The sequence below is a fragment of the Cupressus sempervirens genome, chromosome 6, assembly GCF_028749045.1.
Source record: "Cupressus sempervirens isolate cs-2001-9-10 chromosome 6, ASM2874904v1, whole genome shotgun sequence".
Lineage (NCBI taxonomy): Eukaryota > Viridiplantae > Streptophyta > Pinopsida > Cupressales > Cupressaceae > Cupressus > Cupressus sempervirens.
In genome coordinates this window covers 65,340,811-65,365,663 of record NC_143123.1, presented here as the reverse complement: position 1 = coordinate 65,365,663, position 24,853 = coordinate 65,340,811, and the positions used below count along the sequence as shown (strand labels likewise).

The window sequence follows — 24,853 nt, the reverse complement described above, 5'->3', positions numbered from 1 at the left end:
GAGTTGAGTTCAGGACAGATTTGGGTTCAAGTTTGGATTCCTGGGTTCAAGCAAAAAAAAAAATCTCATTTGGGTTTGTGGGTGGGTGCATGTGTGTGTATTCAAGAAAATAAGACAAACATGCATAACTGCAAAACTTAGTCCATTTCATAGTATGAATATATGTTGCTTGATCCTTGTTCAATGCCAAATGTCAAAGATAAACATTAAATATCCGCTCATTAATCTATGTTCATGATTGTAAAGAAAACCATACATTGAATCACTAAATTGCAAAATGAAATTTCAAAACATAGAGAAGTTCATAAAAAAATAAAGTTTGAAACATAATGATAAATGGCAAGTGTTTTTATAGTTTATCAATGATCATAGTATCAAATGCCCTCCAAGAGTCAAATGGAGTATCAAATAATGAGGGATCAATAGCTTCATCCTTGGCTGCAACTATATCTAGATCCTTATCATTGGAACAAACAATCTCTACAACCTTCTCTTAAAACTTGCAAAATGGGCACACCAAAATGAGATATTAGATTAGTGAAATGTTTTTTATTTGGCTCCTTTTAGAGTTACATTAAAAAAATATTATTTTAAGTTGTTTTATTTCATTTTTTGGACCCTACTGTTGTAGGTCCTCCTAGGGTCACCATGGGTTCGCCCGGTTTCTTGCTAGCAAGGACCCAGACAGACCCACTGTCCGAGATCTGAACCCTGCCCAAACCTGGACGCGAATCCGGACCTGCACAAACCTGAACCTGGACCTGAGCTCCAGGATGTGAATCCTGTAACACAGCATCTACTCCTTCCCTCTTTTAGCTGAATTAGTAATAAGGTTGGATATGAGTGTTAAAGATAACTTAAATCTAATAAGATGAACAGCTGTTCCTATTAGGGAACATTACAATCCAAACCCTAATCGAGAAATATAAGATAAATTAAGGTCGGTCCCGACAAGGGACATTACTCTTTGTCATAGACTAGGAAGAAATAAAAAATGCTACGAACAAATTTTACTTGTAGAAGCTTGAGGCTGTTTTTGCTTTATAGTATCTTATGGCTAGTTCTTGGCAATTGCAATCCAAATTTTTGCATGTTTTTCTCTGTACTGCCATGTGTATAGAGACATAAATATTTATGCATTCTAATAATTTGGTTGCCTATGTACCAAAGAATCTTTGTAACACAGGTAAAAAACTAAAATGTGGTTGTGTACCCAACAGAAATTCCAAATTCTTTTGAAGCCGGTAAACAATTGTGACCTACTCCATGAAAAAGTTTTACTGTAGCTGGAATTTGACTTGACAAGATAACAAAAAGAATTATAGCAGAAGCAAATATTCAAATACCTGTAACTTGGAATTCAGCCGTTGCTTCTCTTCTTCTAATTCCCGGATCTAGCACAAACAGACAAACCAACATAAGTCTGGTTGAAACGGAATTACAATAAGAAAAACTAGTCATCACATTTCATTAAATGCAAAGAGATTGAATTCTGGGTCTGGGTATAGCAATCTGCTAACAGACCTGAGCCCTCAGTTTTCTCATCTGAGCTTCTTGTGCAGCTTGTTTCTTTGAAAGCTCTTCACCTACAAGTATGAGAGACAAAGTAAAACAACCCACAATGAACCGTTTGCAAATGAAAGCAGATGAGATTATATGGAAATTTCATTCAACAAGATTAACATAAACCAGCACAGAAGCATATAAGACACATGGTACACATATTAAATTGCAAACAAGCACTTTCATTAGCTCTTTCATCTTGATGATGGATCACGGAGTGTGATCCAAAACGTTGATACAAAAATTGTCACACAATCTACCCAGAAATAATACAGCAAAAACTTTCATTATTTTTAAAAATAACATATACTCTTCTTTATGGCATTGGTCTTCTTTATTAATGCATAGGGTTCAATCCATACCAGTGATTGAAGTAAAAATGAGATGGGTTACTATAGGTATTCGAGTTGAACAACTATCTCGTAAATAATCACAAGCAACTATACATGATAAAACAATTTAGTAAAACTTAGTACATTACAGCATTATGCAGTACTTAACTGTTCCCTCTAAGGAAAGCATTTCTTACTTGTAACCAACATGTGTATGTAAGAATAAATCATATTATCAAAATTGTGGTCAACATCTACACCTCAAACCTGTAGACTAATTGGTGTACCAATGACACCAATCATTTACTCATGGGGATTCAGGCATAGTGGGAGGATCAGAAGCTTGTTGATGAGAAACTGAAGCATGGTTAGTATACAAGTTGTAGGCACAGATTATCAGGATGAGGAAGGTCATTGTGGCATAAGAAGTTGATTCACCAGATCAGACTTTGACTGTTGTACCAGGTAATGCAAATGCTGTTGTGGAATCTATCTTATCACTTGCACCTTCTAAACATATGCAGAGTTCCTCATTTATGGTCTTTTATGTTCATAGAACTGGACCAATTCTATCAAGGCAAAGTTCAGGCAATACTCCCTTAAGGTGTCTCTATGTCAAGGAAAACACCATCTTTATATTCAGGGAATATTCTAAATACAAAAAGCCTCAAAAAGAAATCCCAGTCATCAACTGACATGTATTATTCCGTGTTTAATAATTTCTCCTCCATTCCCTAAGTTGGTCTTCAGTAGCAATGCCTATTTACTTAATTGGAGCATCCACAAGTAACTATTGATATTGTGTCTGTGTTCAGCATCAATAATAATACATCAGTCAGCCATGTTTAAAGATCTGTATATATTATAAATGCATAAAGAAAGGAATACCTATCCTAAGTATAGATCACAACAATAAAAAATCAGAGTAATTATAGGTACATAAGATACCAACTAGATCATTTTTTAAAATTGACATACAAATAAAATGCCCCAATCCATTTATTAATTAATTTGCCCCTCTGGACTGCCATTCTCTTTCTCACATTCCTGAACTAACTGGAGGCTGGGTAATGCCAACTAGCTTAGCAGAAGCAATCTGTGAAAGATGAATAAAGAAGAAACAACAATGACAAAGGAGGCATGAATGAAGCATAATCAGTATGATTTATATCATTTTTACACAACACCATCAGATGTTGGGTATGTAGCCCTCAATATCTAACCACTTTATTAACTTCAATTTTCATTGATATTGCTATCAGGATTTAACTGTGTAGTTTTTGAGTCAAACACATTGACCCATATATCTCATGAATCCATCTTTCATGAGAATAAATGGAACACTTAGCACTCATTGGATCTAGGTGATGCTCACAGAGGTGAAGCAGCGGGACCTCACTCCAGCTGGAACTGGGATGGGTGACCTCCCGGGAAGTCCCGGTGTTTCACCTCTGTGAGCATCACCTAGATCCAATGAGTGCTAAGTGTTCCATTTATTCTCATGAGAGATGGATTCATGTGTGAATCACTACTCATGATATATGGGTCAATCTGTTTGACTCAAAAACTACACAGTTAAATCCTGATAGCAATATCACAATTCAATTTTCATACTTAATAACTCTAAACAAAATATTATGATAGCGGCATAACCTCCTAGCTTCCAAGTGAGGAGGAACATCATTAAACTTAATCCCCGTATCCATAGAACAAGATCACTCTTGATAACTATTTAAATATACACAATGTCAGAAAGTCCTGGAATAAGTGGAATCTCAATTACTATAGGGATGGACAAACCTGAGTATGATAACTACCCTATAACCTATCAAACTGCTACTCTGCAAACCATTTAAGCTATATAAGCATAAATGTTGCTCTTGTCATTATCAAGCTTCAAAACAATTCTGACTGTGTTCCCTGAACTCTAAGAGGCTTCAAGATGCCTTCCAGGGTTAGCAATCTTGATGAAAGTGTCTCTAATCCTAATTGCAATTCTTTTCCAGAGGAACTACCACTTGTCCCTTGTTTTCCTGCCTATTTTGAGTTTATTCCCATGTATGTGCAATGTTTCTGGATTAAATTGTTTAATGATTTTTTAACCATCAACATTTCGGATCACACTCTGGTCTTTCTTCTCCTTATGGTCTCTTACAGCATCCTGATGATGGATCAAAGTGGATCTGAAAAGTTAATGGTTACAAATTATTACACAATTTAATCCACAAACATTGCACATATATATGCTTTGTGGAAATCTAACGAATTTTATTCCCATGTTTTACTGGGCTCTAGCTAAAACAAACCCGGACATTGGGTGACAGCTTCTGACTTCACAAGAGTTCACAAAAATACAATTTTTACACGAAATATTGTCATATATGTGCCTTCATACAAAATAAAAAGTTCTTGAGAAAATGTTAAGCCTCAGATACACAATTATCAGAATGCAATGACTACATATAAGTTTATAACATATTAACTGCAACCTCGTTGGTCAGCCCAAAAAATGAAGCATGCAATGCAATGATTTAACTTCCCTACCTGAATTCGTAAGGATAACCTTTCACACTTGAATAATTTGGAATTGAAACCAAACATCACTTCCATGTGACAGATACCTGGAAATCTCTTCGTTGTATTGACGAGATCAGAGGCTTTTCCACAAAAATATGAGCTTAATCTTATTGTTAACAACTGAATCTTGCCGCAAAACACCTTGACACTTGTCTGCAAGAAACCCTTCACTAGAATTACGCTTTGAGCCCTCTTCTTTTGCTTGTAGTATTTTGGTTCCTAGGGTTTCCATTTATGTTTTGAGTTATTATTCACTTCATTAGCTTCCAGCATTCCATGTTCTTCAGAAATTCATGGCAGATCAGGTCATGTCCAATCAGCACATATTTGGTACAAAGATGCTCAATCTTCTAATTTGTAGCCTTTAAATGATTTGATCTCAGTAGATTCGTGTTCGTAATGCACCTCAAATGATCCAAATTTGGCCTCCAACATTGTGGACCTTACCTAAAGCTTTTGTGATGACACCTGAGCTACTTTATGCAACCCATTATCTCTCCCAAACATCTAAAACAGTAAAAATTTATCCTTGCACACCACAAGTTATCCCAATGAATCGGTAATGGCTTATTCCCTGTTGTTGAGATAAAAAGCAAGGCTTTGAATGAACGAACAACAAATATTCACTCCATTCAGTAACTGATGACTTGGCCACCTCTAAAGTAGAATCAACTTGATGGAAACAACACTTGATACAAAACGATTTATTAAATTATACTCTTTTGTGATTTGGAAATCTAGTAGCTGATCCTTGTCCACTCCTTTTGCCAATATCAAGCGATTGCCACCAAAATTGTGTCATTAAGCACAATTTTTTATATTAAGATCTTTTACAAATTGGGTGCTCCTTAAGAGCAACAATTACAACTTATTCAAGCTCCTTGAGATGAATACAACCAATAGAAGACCAACAGTCAAAACCTATAATTCCACAAAGATATCCCTCTTGGGATTTGAACCAAGGTGTCCACAATGAGAACTCACTGCTTCAACCAACCAAGCTAATCCCCTTAGACCCATTAAGCACAATTTCAAATCTCACGAAAAGATCATATCCAATCCCTTGTTTTTATTGACCCATCTGCTCATCCAATGACTGCATATGCAGCCTGTGCAGTCACCCACAAACAAATGTCAAAACTCATTTCAAATGACTGTTGATTTGTCTAATAGAGAGGCTATGTTGGGTTTGAGAGTCTCGTGCACTTTAAAAATAAATGCAAGCATGAGATTGGACTTTCAATTGAAGTAGAATTTTTGAAAAGGAACGCACAGATCTAAACAATTGTAATAACCCAACTGGCTCACATGACTGCAATGCTATGTAGTTTGTCTTCCAAATGTTATTTTTAATATGCAACTCCTTTGTCTTGTAAGAACAAATGCAAATATTAAAATATGAAAGCACTTAACTCCAGATAAATCAATACAAACAGTCACAAACTAGACTTGCAATGCAGATCAATATTTTGCACAGAGAAATTGTTATGTTTGAAATGCTAAATTTACTGTTTACTCAAATTGGCTGAACATTGAGGAGTAACAACAAATGTTGACCGTTCAAATTTATACTGCATTCAGTGCAAGCAATTATGAAATAAAACATGAACCTGGAAATGTCAATACACAGTAAAAGATTGAGTGTCCTACTTCCTTCTGAATCTGATCAGAGCTTTCTGATATTAACCAGATCTTTATTCACATTAGATGCTTGCCTGAAATTAGCTTTGCAATCTTCTCTATAATTGCAAGAGCTTGAAATAACACTCACAGCTCTATCTAATTAAACTGCAGACCCTGGTTTCAAGCGAGATGTTTGAGGTGAATCTCAGGCTTGAAATCATGAATGCAGACCCCTGATTTTTGCAGCCGCAGGCCTTCCTATCCTAAGCACAGGCCACCAATGATTGACAGCACCCCTGGGTTGCTATTCACAGCCTCAATACTCAATCTGCAGACCTCCAATTCTTGCACACAGGTATAGGAACCAGACGCCATCCTCAAAGAAATTTATCAATCCCTAATTGAACACAATCGTGGCATCAGATTGGAAACAACAGCCCTATGATATTTAACAATTTCTCCTAACTAAGATTGCAGGATAAGATTGAATTCTCAGTCACCAATTCCTTCAGCGCAAACAATTCCAATTGCTTACAATCACTCTTCAATCACAGAAAACCACAGTAGAGAAGTAGACAATAGCAGTACCTCAGCTGCAATTACATAGATAATTCAAAGAAAATTAGTCTCCAGATAAGATCAGGAAACCCTTATACTTCAGCAAGGGCACAGAAATCCACTCGAGAAGTTTCCTCAACACAACATCATTTTATAACATGTCATATAATATAATTTATTGATTTCTTTTGGCTCCCAAACACGACCTTTCCAACCACATCATAATATTCTCACACACAAGGCTATTGTTTCTTATGCCCAAGATTTAACACTCTCCAACCCGGTTCCAAAGAGCTATGACACTAAGCTAGCCAAAGTACAATATCAGCAAAAATAGCAACCTCAGCATATTTAGATGAATAATAATAATAATTCACTTGTCTTGAGAAAATGACTAAAGAAGCATCTGAATCGAAATCTAACACCAGAATGATCCTGATGAAGGAAGACGGTGAATGAACCTTACAGGGTGACTTACTATAAATAGATGCTGCCTCCAAGATTCTTGGAGCCCAAATCATAAGCCCGAAATTAAAATTGAGAGCGTTACTCAACTCCTCTAACTCAACTAAGCTCGTCAGAACCAATTGTCGACTTACTATAAAATTTTAAATAGTAAGTCCCTCAAATTGAGCCAAAACTCACCATAGGCCGTTGGAAAGCCAAATAACCCCACAACTAAGACCCTCAAATCCCACTATCATCTCACGAGGGTCGCGATGATGAATTGACCAAGCAATTACAGAAACCTACTAGAAATGGTAACTTTACTACAACACAAACAACCAACCTACTTTAACATTATAGAATGAGGAAGACTCTGATACTTGGCTACAGCATCCAAATTTCCAGCAAAATGCAAATTAGTAAGTCCAACATTCAGGATCATAAAAACGAGGTGAGAATGGTGTTTTAATGTGAGCACCCATCCTTGTGAGAAATCTAAAAGAAAAAAAGTTGAATGGGTAACCAACTACACCACTACAGAAAGCTGTCAGCACTCAGCAACAGCCCTCCAAATCTGTAGCAAAATGCGAAAAACAGGCACAATATTCAGCAGTGGAAAATGACATGAAAATAATGTGTTTTTTATGTGAGCCTCCCCGTCTTCTGTTTTTCGTTATAATACTCATTTTTCTGTTGGCTAAGCCCAATTCATCATTCATGTCTAACAAGCCAAAAACACTCTGACAAAACCTGCCAGGAAAAAACATTTATGCAGAAATTGTTGCTGCATTAAAAAAAAAAAAGACAACAAACCAAAAATAAATATTTCCATCAGCCATCCATTTTTGCACACATCTTGTGACAGGACAGGACATGCCCATCATGTTCCCCCAACATGAATATATTTTGTGCCGCACTAGAACAACAGATTCAAATGGCACATAACACAAATTTTGAGGAGGACAATAATAAGAAAGAGTATATCAGCAGCAGCTCGGCTATTCCTCTAATCCAAAAAGCTCTAAAAGGATGTAAGAGAACAAGAGCAAGGAAAAACATCTCAAACAAGTTCCCATCTAGTCCATGGTATGACAAAGAATGTAAGGCTGCAAAAAGATGTCTTAAAGGGAGAAAGAAAAACAAAGCAACAGTAAGGGAGTACAAGCAACTAGTCAAATCAAAAAAAAGATGAGTATGTGACAAACAGAAGGAAGGAGCTAATCAAGTTAGGGAAACTTAACCCTAAAGGATTCTAGAGAGACTTACAACAGGTTGGAAAACATGCTGAAAATAAAATTGTAATATGAGAGATCGGAAGGAGAGACATCCCCCCTATAATCAATAGCTCGATTGACTTATTCTCAATAGAAGACATCAACCTAGGGATAAAGAGGTTAGCAAGTGGCAAAGCCCAAGATATTGATGGGCTGCAGGTAGAATTCTTAAAATGGGGGGCAGATTTATTGGCACCACACATCCAGAACATTTTCAACAAAGTCTCCCAAGGCTGCTTTCCCACAGATTGGATTACCAGCGTAGTTATCCCACTTCACAAGAGCGGGGATGTAAAAACCCTCAATAGGCTATATCCTTAACAAGCGTCAATTTGCTTTTGCTAATCAATAGTTTGATATTTTGTCAAACATTTGGCATGCAAATTATTATCACTCAATAAATAATGCTTTAAATTCACAGCCAGCTGCTCACAATTTTAATTGATTAAGTCTTTATCAATTTGGACAAATGAACACCACTAAACAATTAAGAAGTAATTCTATAATTGATGGCAATGCTACTAATATCCAATTTAAAAATTAACTTCTGGAAATTTACAAGAATGCAATAATGAACTTGGAAATTAACTTCTAATAGATGAAATATGGATTGCAGCTCTCAAGAAATAATCCAATTTACTTGCAAGTTCAGAAATACATGCTCCTCGCTTATAATCGCAGGTGCTCTAAAACCTGATTGCTGCCCTCCAATAATTGATTGCAAGCTTCCACAGAGTCTAAAATCGTTGCCAAATATAGGGACAACAACCACAGTACATTCCTCTTTAACCGTGCCAGACAATACACAATAATGGCATTCTAAATCACAAATTCTCCAGCCACAATGAAATTCTCAAGTACAGTACATAACAGTCGAGAAAAACTATAATTTAATTAAGACAATTCTATTATAATTAATTCACAATACCTCAGCTGTGAATTACCAAGCACTTCTTAATTTCAAACCCTTATACTTCAGCAAGGGCAAAGAAATCAGCAAACTCAAAAACTCTTCGTAGGCAACAAAAGAAAATAGTCAATCGAATGCTTTACTAATCAAATGGGCTCATATTTGTAATCTCCAAATGGCACAAAGTTTCCCAAATGAAGTTCACTTAAGAAGCTTCCCACACACAACATTAAAACATAATAAAATGTCATTATAAACTAATTTATTAATTGCTTTTGGCTCCGAAAATGCCCTTTTCCACCATAGCTTCAAATTCTGACATGTAAGGCTATTGTTTCTTGTCCCCATGATTTAAAACTTTTTGTCCAGGTTCCAACGAGCTATGATATTGAGGTGAACAACCAACAACACTAACAAAAATAGAAACCTCAGCATATTTAGATGAATAATAATAATAATTCACCCGTCTTGCAAAAACAACTAAAGAAGCATCAAAATCAAAATCTGACAACACCAAAGTGATCCTAATGATGAAAGACGATAAATGAATCTGACGGGGTGACTTACTATAAAGACACTCCCTCCAAGATTCTTGGAGCCCAAACCAGAAGCCCGAAATAAAAATTGAGAGCATCCTCCAACTCCTTTGACTCAACTGAGCTCATCGAAACCAACAGATTGACTTACTATAAATAGTAAGTCCCTCAAACGGAGCCAAAACACACCATAGGTTGTTGGAAAACCTATAACCACACAACTACGACCCTCAAATCCTACTGTCAGCTCACAAGGATCGCGATGGTGAACTGATCTACCCAACTGCAGGAACTTGCTAAAAATGGGGACATTACAGGGGACGTCAACAATCCTTTCAATTACCGCACCATCGTGGTGAATCCTCTTTTAGGTAAGCTCTTTAGGAGTATGCTAGAGCGTAGAATCAGCAGTTGGGCAGAAAAAGAGGAAAAAAGAGCGAAGGGGCAAGCAGGATTCAGACCAAAACACTCCACCATAGATCACTGCATTACCTTAAGATACCTCATAGAGAAGGTATGGGAGAAACAAGGTGACGAAGCTTTTTGATACTGTCCCCAGAAATAAACTATGGAGTAGAATGGAAAAACTAGAAGTGCCAAACGAATACAGGGTTGTTGTTTATAAGCTGTATGAATAGGTTAAAGTGAAAATCGGAACTAAAGAGGGCATGTCAAAGTGCTTCGGGAGTAACATTGGGGTCAGACAGGGATGCCCACTCTCCCCTACCCTGTTTGGACTTTATATAGACAAGCTGGAGGAATGGATAAACAAGGCCAAGGGGGAAGGTATCCAACTTGTTGGTTATGTGGTTAGACTGCTTCTTTATGCGGATGACCTCATCCTCATCGCTAAGACTGTTAGAGGCTTGAGAGAGTGTTTAAGTAGACTAGAGACCTTTTGCACGGAGGTAGGGATGGAAGTAAACACATCTAAGACCAAAATCATGATCTTCTCCTTAACGAAAAGGCAGCAGCAACATTCATTCATATTTAAGGGTAACACATTAGAAATCGTGAAAGAATACAAGTACTTAGGGGTTGACTTTCATTATCAGCTAGGCTGGGAAACCTGCAAATCAAAAAGGATACAAAGGGGATGGAAGGCCTCTTACCTCCTTCAAAACAGGTGCAGGAAAGCGGAGTTGTGGGACTCGAAGATTCGAAAAATCCTATTTGGGCTTTTGGTGATTCTAGTTGTCCTATACGACAGCAAAATATGAGGGAGCAATGTATCAAACCATAAATGGCAACAAATAGAAAGAATTCAAAAACATTTCATCACCACCAATCTCAAAGTCAAATCAACAGTTCCCTATGAGATTCTTTTGGCTGAAGCAGGCATATTCCTAGTGGAAGCCAATGTAGTTATTCACTTGCTCAGCTATCTAAAAAAAGTAGAAAAGATGAATGCATACCGCTGGCCTAAGTTAGTGGTTGGGGAGAAGCTAGACCATCAAAAGTAGACATGGAGGAAACAAAATAATAAATGGCTCAACAAATGGAACATTGATTATCAAGAGTGCCCAGAAACCAACACAGAGATAAAAAAGTGGGTATTAGAAAAAGTTAGGACTGCCATGTGGACAAATCAGATAGGTAGAAAAAAGGCTTACTATGTCAACAAATTTAAAGACACTTGCGAGCATAGTGACAAAGATTACCTAGGAGCCAACATCAGAGGAAAGGCAAGCATCCTGATAGCTCAATTGAGGTCCAGTTCACATCACTTGAGGTGTGAAACCGGCAGATGGAAGATCCCTAAAGAAAGGTGGGAGGAGAGGATTTGTAGGTTTTGTAATGAGGGCGCAGTGGAGACGCAATGACACTATATCAAGGAGTGTACGGCATACAAAGACATCTGGGTCCAATTCATGGACACGATACAAGTGGACAGTATAAAAGAGCTTTTTGAGGGACCAAGACTTCACAAGGTGGCCGCCTTGCTAATGCAGCTCCACAAAAGAAGGAACAGCTTGGAAAAATCCCAGCAGGATATTTAATGGATATTTAGTGGATCCCCCTTTTTGGTCCCATAGACCTTTGGTCTCGTGGACGTTAGTAAAATCATTTCATTTCACCAAGGATGAGAATACATAATACAGTAGGTTTACCATCCATGACCACTAAGGCTTCAGCATAACAGCAACTGTATTTGTTAGGGACTTGCCTACAGTATGTGCTTCCCAACGTACATTTCTTTGGTTAAACCCACTTGATTTCTTTCCCTGCTTTCTGATTTGTAATTTTGTATTTATCTGCTGAAGTGTTTTTCCACTACAGGTGGCTGATATTTTATCGGTCTTGTTCAAATTTGAAATTCTAAACACTCTTCCTCTCAAATTTGTAATTCTAAGCACTCTTCCTCTCAGTAGATCGATTTCCTTAAAATGTTTTGCAGGTTTCATGTGGGTGTAATGTTGCTTGGAAAATATTGGAGTATGGATAAGCGTGCACCATACACTCATCATTAAGGAACATGTAAAGGTTCATGTCCAGTCCAAGTCATCTAGTTAGCATTTTCCTGTACATATTATGTATACGGTATGCCACTTATGCTGGGGCCCACTAGGTAAATTAATATGATTGCAATTGGACGATTGCCTTCCAGTAACCAGATGGCATGCACATGAGACTTTAAAAGAAAACAGACAAACCTTGCAACAGAACCTAGTGCATTTGGTCCAATTTGGTCCAATTTACCAAAATAGACACCAACCAACAGTTCATGTGGCATAGAGCTTGCTCTTAGTATTTCTCATCTGCAATAAGTTTTTTGCAATTCATCTTGGAGTTTGTGGCCCGTCTATAGCAATATAAGGCCATCCCCACTTGCAGAAGTACACAATCCTTGACTCTCAAGCACTACAATCCAGAATGTATTTCACACTTTGTTCTGCATGTGTGGCCAGTTACTTCTCTGCAAAGGCCCCATCAATGACTTAAACAATTCACCCACCTAGAGATAGCCTTCATAGTGCAAAGTAGTACAATTCGTAGCCACAGGTACCCTTGTACTCTGTTCAAATGCCATCAACTCCTCTCAAACGCATTTAAGGCACCAAAGTTGCAAACAGGGCAAAATCCACTTGCAGATTCTGTACTTTCTCTGTCATCCAGCAACTTTTTGGAGGGAAATGATCTCATAACGGATTTGCAAACCTTCTAGACCCTCCTATGTTTAAAAGTTCTCTTCTATAGCAAAGCCACTGAGCTGACGTACAAACAGTTTCGCAATCCTTTTGAATCTGAAACAGGAAACCTATGTATTTATCTCAAGCATTAACTTAATTAATGTTGCACCATAAGTAATTGTGAATAATGTTTGGGGAATTAATATATGAGATTGCTACTCCAGAAGTTCTGACTTGTTGCCTGTCTATTAAATCTTATTAGATATGTGTGTTATTTTTTCAATTGTTGTTGGCTATGATACTGAGAGTTACAAAGCTCTGTCAAGGTGTACAAGAAAATCTATTACGGTTAATGCATTTTAATTTTTATTATTTACTTTTAGTGTTTCTTCACTTGTCTGTTCACACAGATTAGTTGTAGGCTAGAATAGATAAGGAGCCCACCTCACAATCCTGAAGACTGATTTGCTTGTTACATCCCACATCAGCATTTTTTTCCATTTTTATTGGTCCAATGTGGCACATCTGTGGATTTTGCTGAAAACAATTGATTATAAAGAGTATATTCCATAGCCCATGGTCTTCTTACCCTAATTCTTCTCCATTGTAATGGGTGACATTTTCAATTCCCATTGACCTAGTTTAGTCATTTGTGGACAGTAATATAGTTTCTTTCTTTCCTTCTTTCTATGATAAGTTAATTAAACATCTTTTCCTTTCTTTTACCTAAATCACCACTGTGTCTACTTTCTTTTCTTACTATTAAACTTTAATAGTCTATCATGTCATAGTTCCAAGTCTAGACAATACAGCCCACATGCTAAGCATAGCGCGCTAAATAGTTTGAAGAATTGTGCACAAATGGATCCATTCAGTCTACCAGCTGGTTTGTTTATCACATGTATCATATAAGATACAACTTCCTTCCCCCTTGCTAATTCCACAATTCAAAAACTGTCCATTTGCTCTGGGTTTTTAGAGCAAATCTCCATTCAGTCTACAAGCTGATTTGTTTATCACATGTATCATATAACATACAACTTCCTTCCCCCTTGCTAATTCTACACTTTAAAATCTGTCCATTTGCTCTTGACTTTTAGAGCCACCATTCACATCATTCTTAGTTTCCATCTATATTTGCAGCACCTACTTGATCAGTTAACTTTTCAATATATACTTTGTGAATAAACCTTTTATAAACCATACCCTATTCGTCTACAACACCTTTCTCAAATTCGCCAATAAGCTTGTAAAGTCATTTGTTGTGTGTCATAACTAGTTTGATTTTCCCTCAGTCCATATTGTAAAGTTCTACAGTTCAGGGTTGCATGGCGGGGGGGTACTTAGGGTAATGGTACAGGGACGGGGGTACTTGAGTACATCAAACTTTTTTTAATTTAATTTGATAATTTTAGAAAATCTGAAATTATGAGTCCTGATAATGGTTCTTCAAAACAAGAAAAGTGATAAAATTTGCAAATGTAAGGTATTGTTTTCAATTTCAGATTTTCAATATATTTGTATTAATAATATATGATAAATGTTTAGATGCATAACATAGAAGGCAGACGTTAAACACTTCTGACTTGAACAGTGATAAAGTTTATTGTTAACCAGTATCATATCAGAGTTTCAAACTGATTACGTATTGAATTGAGCTTGATAAACAACAAGCTGATATGCAAACAAAAATCAGAAATCTTAATCAAGGTCCTTAGTTATGATGCTCCCCACTGAGTACCTAGTACTTGGGGAACGTAACGGAACAATGTGGGATATACTCTCTAAAATTCATTGATCAACACCAATGGTACAATGTCCCCCAACTATGTCTACCTAGTCAATGTGATGTATGCAAATATAATTCTAAGATACTACAATGAAATTCTACCTCAATGCAGTGTTGCCCAACATTAAATTCCTCAAGTTTTTTCCTACTAGGCATGTTGGGCATATAATGGGCTCAAAGCCATGTCCTTGTACTCATTCTTGTCATATCTTCTTTCTAATAGCTAATTGTGTTCAAGGATTGCACACTTAACTATTGATGCTCTTCGTAACAACATCAATGTTTACAAATGGTGATACTATACTGGCCAATCATTCACATAGCTACAACCTCATACAATCAAAATTTCATCAAAAGATAGTTTTAATAAAAAAGAAAATTAATCTTTCATTTATACTTTTTAATTTTATAGCTCTTAACTTTCTAAATTTCTCTTACCCCCTTGTTACCTCCTTCGCCCCTAGGTCACCTGCCCGTGGGACGAAGTGGTCACTCAACCATTCTTCTGGTCACACCAGATCTATGAGTACTTGCAGAGGGTACACTCGACAGCATCACCCTATCTCCAGTGGCTGCTTGAGACGATCCAGAGCACACCCGCATCCTAGACCGTATCATTCAATTCTGGGCTACTTCTCACCTATGAAGAGTATTTAGTATTTTCTTGGTTTTATTCTTTTTCTTTCCTGTTTTGTTCTTTCTACGGACACAATTTGGTGCTCCCATTGTTGGTTGTTGCCTTGTTGTACACTTTTCAGTCCCTTAGAGCCTTGTGGTCACTTGTTGGACATTAATAAATTTATCTTATATTAATAGGTTGCTAGTTAGTCTACATCAAAGAGGAACTGAAGCACATAGTCCTCCATATGCTCAATAAAGTGCAATTGACTACACTCTAAAAAAACAAAGGACTTGGTGTATGTGCATTCAAAACAAGAGAACACCTAAGTAGGATATTGAACCAAATCATATTGACTTGGATACTTCCACTTCTCATGTTGTTGCACTTGTTGCACTTAATGTTGAAGACAAGTCAAAATATCAAGCAAGATTGTGCCAGTGTGAATGCTAGCAAGATTGTGCTAGTGTTAAAGCTGGTAGCATTGTTTGTAATTTCCATTTTACCAATACTTACATGATCTAATATGGAGGGTGATGATGTTGTACTTGAAGACCCATATGATGATGCTTGATCAGTGATGCTTGATTGTTGATGTTTGACATTGATATTTTATTTTTTAGAATATAATATATTTTATGGAAGTGTAAAAGACCGGAAAAGCACATCAGGATGTTGCTTCAGTTTAGGATCAGCTATGTTCTCTTGGATATGTAGAATGCAAGATTTTGTTGCTCAAAGCTCTACTGAGGCAGAGTATATTGAAGCAGCTATGGGAGCTCGAAAGGCAGTGTGGCTTTGGAACTTGCTTTCAAACTTGTTTGGTGAACCTTTGAAACCTACTACGATTCATTGTGATAATCGAAGTTGTATCAAGATATCTATGAATCCGGTATTTCATGATTGATCCAAGCATATAGAGATTCCTTACCACTACGGGAGAGACACGGTGGAAAGAAGAGCTATTCAATTATAATATATTAATATAGATCAAACTGCTGACATTCTCACCAAGGCTCTCCCTAAAGTGAAAGTTGATCATTTCAGAAAGAAACTTGGCTTGATTGAAATGTAAGTTTATGAGATTGAGTCTCAACTTTGTAAAATTTGTATTAATTAAATAAAGATGTTTAAAGTGTAAACTCTTTTGTCATATGTGTGACTCTATGACTCATGGGCCTACCCTATGTTCATTATTTAAGGAGATAATCTTTTATAATGAAATATTGATTTTGATAATATAAAGTGACGACTTTATTATTATTAGATTACTATCATGATGAATATCATGCGACTTGATATTCAAGGAAAGATCATGTTAGTTAAAAGAGCATGTTGATGGTTACCATGTGATTTGATATCTGTTGAAGATCAATATGTTCAAATTCATGGTGGATATTATGTGGATGTACCATGAACTTGTATGGTGTATATCATGTGACTTGATATCTTTATACTCACCATAACTGAAAAGAATATCATGAGACTTGATATTCTTATATATATATATATATATATATATATATATATATATATATATATATATATATATATATATATATATATATCTTGAGGATATTACTTCTTATAATGAGAAAATTCATATGTACTCTGTCTTCCCTAGCTAAGAGGGAGTGTTGCGACAAAAAGCTTTGGTTCAAAAAATTGCACTGATCACATGAGACCATACTCATGTATATATACATGTCGATATGCAGAATACCGATATGTATATATACATGAATATAGTCTGAATATTCTTAATGGAGATCGCAGAATTCAAAACTGCCAATGCATATTATTATTGAATTAATATCTCATATTTGAATTCACTAAGGGCCCGTTTGGTGAGCGGAATAGGAATACGTATTCCGGAATACATATTCTGGAATACGTATTCCGGAATAGAACGTATTCCTATTCTCCGTTTGGTTCAACCAATATTTGATGGGAATTCGCGGATCCGAAAATTTATGTTTTCTGAAATAAAAAAATGGAATAGGAATACGTATTCCAATACCACCTATTTGGATGGAATTGCAAAACCCCATTTTTGGGCCAAAATAGGAATACGTATTCCATTTTTGCCTCATATTCCAATCCCGTTTTGGTGCATCCAAACAAGGAATTCGAAATTTTTGGAATACGTATTCCTATTCCGCTCACCAAACGGGCCCTAAACAATCGTATTTATACTGATTCTTATCGGTTGCAAAAGACTTAGTTAAAGTCTTAATGGCATTAGTTCTTGTTATGACAAATCATTGACTACATCAGTGAATGGACATGTCTCCATTTGGAGACATGCCCATTCATCCATGTACCCATCCAAAATCATATATATAGTATATGCCGCCCAATATTGCAACATAGAAATTGATTAATGTGTGCAGATTGAAGGCAATACAAACGTCGATCTTGAATAAATATTTATCATCATTTGTATTGAGTTTTATATATACTGTGCAACACTTGTATACTTCATTGGCATTAACTGTACCTGCAGGGAATATACATGATTCAGCAGCGAAAAGGAAATCTGTAAGTAAACTTTAGATGGTATCAAAGCTTGGCTAAGGAAATATCACACTAAGTTTATTGAATCAGATTTTTACTTTAAGACAAGCAATCCTCTCTCCCTACAAAATAACAAACACAATGAGATTCGAACATCACCTTGGAAGTGTTGATAACTTCGAATCCTGGAAACTTCGAGTAATGATGTTGTTAAAAGAAAACAAATTGGAATCATTTATAAAAGAGGACAAAAAGGAACCTAAAAATGATCCTAAAAAATCAGAATGGATTGAGAAAAGTGAATAGGCAATGAAAATAATTGTAGATATTGTTTGAGACCACATAGTACCTATTGTGGCAAAACATACCACAGCTTATCGTATGTTTCGAGCTCTTGAAAATGCATTCATAATCAATAATACTGGTAGAAAGCTTGCTCTTAAAAGGCGGATGAATAGTATAAGCATGAATAAAAGAGAAACTATAAATGCTTTCTATATGAGAATCACGAACTTAAGAGATCAATTATCTGCACTTGGTTATGAGATTGAAAATCAAGAGTTATCCTTAAAAGCATTAGGAGGACTTCCAAACTCATGGGAATCCTTTGTATAAGGCATAAGTGCTAGGTCTAAAATCCCTAAAATGGATTGTTTAAGACCAAATTGTCTTCAAGAAGAATTGAGATTAATGATTAAGGGAAAACACAAAACCCTAGATGAAGATGTTCAAGTTCTTAATACAAATGCTCCTAAGAAAGGAAAGAAGAAAACAACGAAAGGAAAAGAAATTTTCATGGAAAAGGACAATCCAAACAGAAGAAAGATTTGTCCAAAATCCAAAGCTTCAAATGTGATCTATACAGACATTATGCAATAAATTGTCCCATTAGATCTAAACCTCAAGCATCTTTTGCAAATCTGAGAAGTCAAATGAAGGAAATGAACATGAGAAATATGCTTTCTATTCTGCATTATCCAGGCAAATATCAACTAAAAGGAATACATGGATAGTTGACAAGGGATCTTCCAGACACATCACTGGATATCAAGATAACCTAGAAAGCATGAAAATAGAAAGAGATGAAGAAGTTACAATTGGTGATGACCTTGCACACTCAGTAAAAGGAATTGGGACCTGCACCATCAAATTGAAATCTAGAAATTCTATTCGACTTTCTGGAGTTCTCTATGTACCAAGTATTAAGAGGAATTTAATATCTATATCCGCTCTTGAAGATGATGGATATAAAATTGCTCTCAGGGAAGGGAAAGTACTAGCATGGCCTAAAAAAATTCAAATGAAATATGGCACAGAAGACTAGGTCATATCAACTTTCGTGCCCTAACATCAATGGAGAAGATAGTAACTGGAATGCCCAAGTTAAAACATATTCACAATGAATCATGTAAAGGTTGGGCCTTAGGGAAGAACACTCAAAAGCCATTTCCCCATAGTTTGAGCAAAACTAAAGAAGTGTTGAAACTAGTATATTCTGATCTATGTGGGCCCATGTCTATACCATCTATAGGAGAATTCTTGTACTATTTGATATTTGTTGATGATTTTTCAAGGAAGACATGGATATACTTCCTTAAATGCGAAGCGTCTAAAGAGATTCTCTCTAAATTTAAAGAATTCAAAACTATCACTGAGAACTCCTCCGGTAAGAACATTAAAATTCTGAGAACAAATAATGGGAAGGAGTATACTTTTGAAATATTTAAAAAATTCTGCAAACTCAATGGGATTAAGAGGGAGTTCACAATCCCTTACAATCCTCAACAAAATGCGGTTGCTGAAAGGAAGAACAGAACTATTGTAGAAGCTGCTCGGCTCATGATTTTGATGAAAACTTGAGTACGTCTTTTTGGGCTGAAGCTTCCAACATAGCAGGCTATATTCAAAATAGATGTCCTCACTCACATTTGGACAGTAAGACTCTTGAAGATGCATTTTCTGGAAAGAAACCTGACATCAGTGACCTAAGGATATTTGGATGTCCTGTATATGTTCATGTACCTAAGGAGAAAAGGACTAAGTTAGAACCTTCTGGAAGAAAGAGTATTCTCATTGGTTTTAGTGAAACAGTAAAAGGATACAGAGTCTACATTCTAGGACCGAAATAAATAGAACTAAGCAAAGATGTCATCTTTGAGGAAGACATTGCTTTCAAAAGAGCCAAAACCACCGATGAACTAGATACATTTGATGTATCTCCAGAAGAGACTCCTACTCTTGAGATTTAGAGGGAGTTTCTTGAAGAGACTACGACTAAAACTGAAATCCTTCCAGAGACTCAAGAAGAGAGTCTTGATCACTCTAAAAGGCCACTTTGGGTAACGAAAATAATAAAGGAAGGAGATGGATTTGCAGCCCCTTCATGAACCTTCTAAGAAAGCAAGAGACCTAGAAAATTGACATATAATGCTTTCATATGTAAGAGCTTGAATCCTGAACCTTCTAGCACTTTTCAAGCACTTAAACATCAAGCTTGGAAAGACACCATGGTGGAATAATACTAGTCTATACTAAAAAATGATGTTTGGGACATAGTTTCAAGACCTAAGGAAAAATATGGTGTCTTCAAAATGGCTCTTCAAAGTTAAGTATGCGGCAGATGGCAGCATTGAAAAACATAAAGCTCGTTTTGTGGCTAGAGCTTTTTCTCAAAAGGAAGGAATTGATTTTGAAGAAACTTTTGCACCAGTTGCCAAGTACACTTCTATTAGAGCTGTAATAGCTATTACAGCAGCCAAAGGTTGGAAAATCCATCAAATGGATGAAAAAACTGCTTTTCTTAATGGAAAGATAGAGGAAGAAGTATACCTAGAACAGCCAGAAGGATTTGTAACTCGTGATGCTGCTTCTTATGTGTGTCATGATGCTGCTTCTTATGTGTGTAAATTGAAGAAGGCTCTATATGGACTTAAATAGGCTCCCCAAGCCTAGTATGGAAGGATTGACAAGTACCTTTTAAGTCTTGGATTCACCAAGAACGTGGCTGATCCAAATCTCTACTTCAAAGTAACTAAAGGTGATATTCTAATTCTTTATGTTGATGATCTTCTGATTACAAGGGAAGAACACCTTATTAATCAATGTAAGAAGGATTTGGTTTTTGAATTCGAAATGACAGATTTAGGAATTCTCCATTACTTTCTTGGTTTGGAAGTACATCAGAAGCCTGGTAATATATTTCTACATCAAAAGAAGTACACTATTGATATTTTGAAAAGATTTGGAATGTGGGACTGTCGACCCATGTCTACACCTATGGAAACCAATGTTCACAAGCTAAAGGAAGCAAGTGCTAAATCCAGACTAGTCGATCCCACGTTATACAGATAGATTATTGGGTCCTTGATGTATCTTGTAAATACTCAACCTGATGTCTGCTATGTAGTAAATGCATTAAGTCAGTTCATGTGTGAACCTCGTGAGATTCATCTTGTTGCTTTGAAGCACATATTGAGGTATATTCAAGGTACTATTGGGTATGAACTTAAATATGAGAATACCAGCTTGGAATTACATGGATATATTGATTCTGATTGGGCCGAAAGTGTAAAACACCGGTAAAGCACATCAAGATGTTGCTTCAGTTTAGGATCAGCTATGATCTCCTAGATATGCAAAAAGAAAGCTTTTGTTGCTCAAAGCTCTACCGAGGCAGAGTATATTGCAGCAGCTATGGGAGCTAGAGAAACAGTGTGGCTTTGGAAATTGCTTTCAAACTTGTTTGGTGAACCTTTGAAACCTACTACGATTCATTGTGATAATCAAAGTTGTATCAAGTTATCTGTGAATCCGGTATTTCATGATAGATTCAAGCATATAGAGATTCCTTACCACTACGTAAGAGACATGGTGGAAAGAAGAGTTATTCAATTAGAATATATTAATACAGGTGATCAAACTACTGACATTCTCACCAAGGCTCTCCCTAGAGTGAAAGTTGATCATTTCAGAAAGAAACTTGGCTTGATTGAAATGTAAGTTTATGAGATTAAGTCTCAACTTTGTAAAATTTGTGTTAATTAAATAAAAATGTTTAAAGTGTACACCCTTTTGTCATATGTGTTACTCTATGACTCATGGGCCTACCCTATGTTCATTATTTAAGGAGATAATCTTTTATAATATAATATTGATTCTGATAATATAAGGTGATGACTTTACTATTATTAGATTACTATCATGATGAATATCACGCAACTTGATATTCAAGGAAAGATCATGCTAGTTAAAAGAGCATGTTGATGGATATCATGTGACTTGATATCTTTTGAAGATCAATATGTTCAAATTCATGGTGGATATTTGTTACATCCCAATTTTTGCCCTAAAATTTTAAATTGATTATAGTCGTTGAACCAAATTATTTTTTCATGTTCAAATGAAATTGAATTAGTTCATTATAGTCGTTGTTATAACATGTTAGTTATAGCCGTTGCTTATTCCTTCATGTTCATGTGAAATTGAATTAGTTAATTATAGCCATTGTATTGATTTAATTATCATATGAAATGGAGTTAGTTAATTCTAGCTGTTGTATCAATTTATTCATGATCATGTGAAATAGAGTCAATTAATTGTAGCCGTTGTATACATATATGATGAACAAGCTAGTTATTATAATATTCATGAAATTCCTAATGGTCACTTAATGATTTTATTTAACAATTTATAAATCTTGAATTGATGTCTTGGTGAGAATGTTGTTTTGAATGATTACAGGATGAAGACGAGAGAGAGAGGGGAAGCATTGCAAAACGAGGTCATCGGAAGGGGATGGTCATATGGTTCAGTCATCAGAAGCGACATGTTTGACCTAAAACCATCTTGGCAAGGTTATTAGAACTTGACAACATATTTCATGGTGGAACCGCATGAGCTATAAGTAAAAACGTTCTAATAAAACAATGTAAAATAAATATAAGTTCTTACCTTTAAGAATTATCAAATATTAATATCATTTAATTATTATTTTATATTCTCAAATATGGTCATATGTAAATAATAATAAAGTGACACCATTACATTAAAAACATTAATCCAACGATGCCACCTTACCATTACGTACATATAAACATAATCAAGAAAATAAAACAATTATAAATAATATTAATTATTTAAAACCTTTCATCTTCTTTTCCTTCTCAATTTTTCCCTCCTTTCTTCTTTTCCTTTTAGCCGATTTGAACGAGTTTTTGAATTTAATCTTGTAACTGACGGCAGCCGAAAGGTCTGGCCCAATCTATAATATGGATTCCTTATGGTCTTTCGGCATTCTTTTCATGCACTCTTGACCGGATTCTCATTTCCCTAAGTATCGAATTCCTTGATCAGTATTATTGCGCCAACTAAACCCTGCTCTGATTTTTTTATTTGTATCAACTCAAACCAATACCATCCACCGCAAGGAAGGCAGGATTAGTCAAGCGTAGGCCCTTCTCAGACTGCGGTGACAAAGAGTCACGTAAGAATTTATTTGAAATTTATATTACTTTCCATTGTTATTATGAATGCTGAGTCGGCCGCAAGACCAAAACCAATATATGTTCATCATTATTCCTTGCAAGTATGTCGTTTCCTTTGTGTTAGAGACTATGATCTGTGATTGATTTCCCATTTAAAGTTTGTCTTTTTCTTAATAGTGATGTAAGACAATGATAAAAGCCGGTTATAATCTTTTTCAAGTTCATTGTAATCTTTTAAAGTTCAGTCGACTGCCATATGCAATATCATAACAATGGTTCTTATTCAAGTCTGTTATTCTTTTTAGTATCCGAATATATAACTTTCTAAAATCTTCTTGAAAAGCTATCTTCTCAGATAAAATTATTTTGTAATCTGATATAATGTTTGATAACTGAAAATGAGATAATAAAAGAGAGCACCAAGGAGTTCACCAAGCTAAATGCTAGAATATGGTGAAGAAGGTGCGAAGCATCTTAGTAAAGTTAATCTGAAGGCACCAAGGAATCACCGGTTTGATGGCCTAATTATGGTGAGGAGGTGTAGATAAACCTGTAAAACAAGAATGATATTAGAATCAAATTAATAATAAATTAATTAATGCATTAGCTCATGCAAGATCCACTTCTAAAATAAGTTGTCAAGCTGAGTGGTGGAGATCAAGTTGTAAACCCACAATTTGAAATCCTTGGCCCGGGTGGAATTAGGCAAATTTGCCGGAACATTTGATCTTGTTGTTGTCTAGACACTTCAGTTATTTTGTCAAATAACTGTTGGGACCTCAACCCACCTAGATACTCTGATGGCTGGATCAATGAACATCCCAAGCCCGACCTGGGGGTAGGGAGGGTTGTTCTATTAGATTAGAATATGTAGGGATAAGTAATGGTCCGCAGTTGGGAGGTAAAGCCTATGTCAATGCTTCTCCTCTCACCAAAGCCAGAGCTTGGGCAACCATTGAAAGAAGTTTCACAAATTAATCTGTATGTTCTTTTGAACCCTGTATGTTTAGTTAATTTTTTTCAAAATTGAAAGTCATTTACTTTAAAGATAATTATTACATTAAGGTAGTTAAATGATCATATATATTTCGATTTGAATTTCCTTTCAAGAACATCTGCTATTTATTTTCGGTTGAAATCTAGAAGTAGTTAAATGATTACATCTGATAATTACTTTCAGCTGATCAATTAAATTAGTTGTTAATGTTTCAATTTGTATTCTTGGTAGTTCAGCATTGTAAATAGATTTATTTCAGTTTAAACAGTTGTTGGAAAAACTTAGTCAAGTGAATAGAGATAGAAATCAGTTAGCTTAAGCCTAAAATTAGTTAGTAAAAATTCATATGTTACAATATTATGTGACTTATATCTATTGATGTACCATGAACTGGTATGGTGTATATCATGTGACTTGGTATCTTTATACTCACCATAACTGAAAAGAATATCATGAAACTTGATATATATATATATATATATATATAATTTTGGATA

At 35.7% G+C, this 24,853-nt stretch overlaps 1 protein-coding gene across 2 annotated transcripts in view; it reads right to left on the bottom strand.

Moving 5' to 3' along the window:
• Positions 1–24,853, bottom strand: part of GC5 (golgin Putative 5) — a 98,844-nt gene that overhangs the window by 48,022 nt on the left and 25,969 nt on the right. For both annotated transcript variants that reach the window (XM_089786734.1, XM_089786732.1), the window contains 2 exons: positions 1,525–1,586; positions 1,347–1,394 (listed from right to left, as the gene is read on the bottom strand). In XM_089786734.1, the coding sequence (XP_089642860.1) occupies positions 1,347–1,394; positions 1,525–1,586 (110 nt within the window). The remainder of the gene's footprint in view (positions 1–1,346; positions 1,395–1,524; positions 1,587–24,853) is intronic.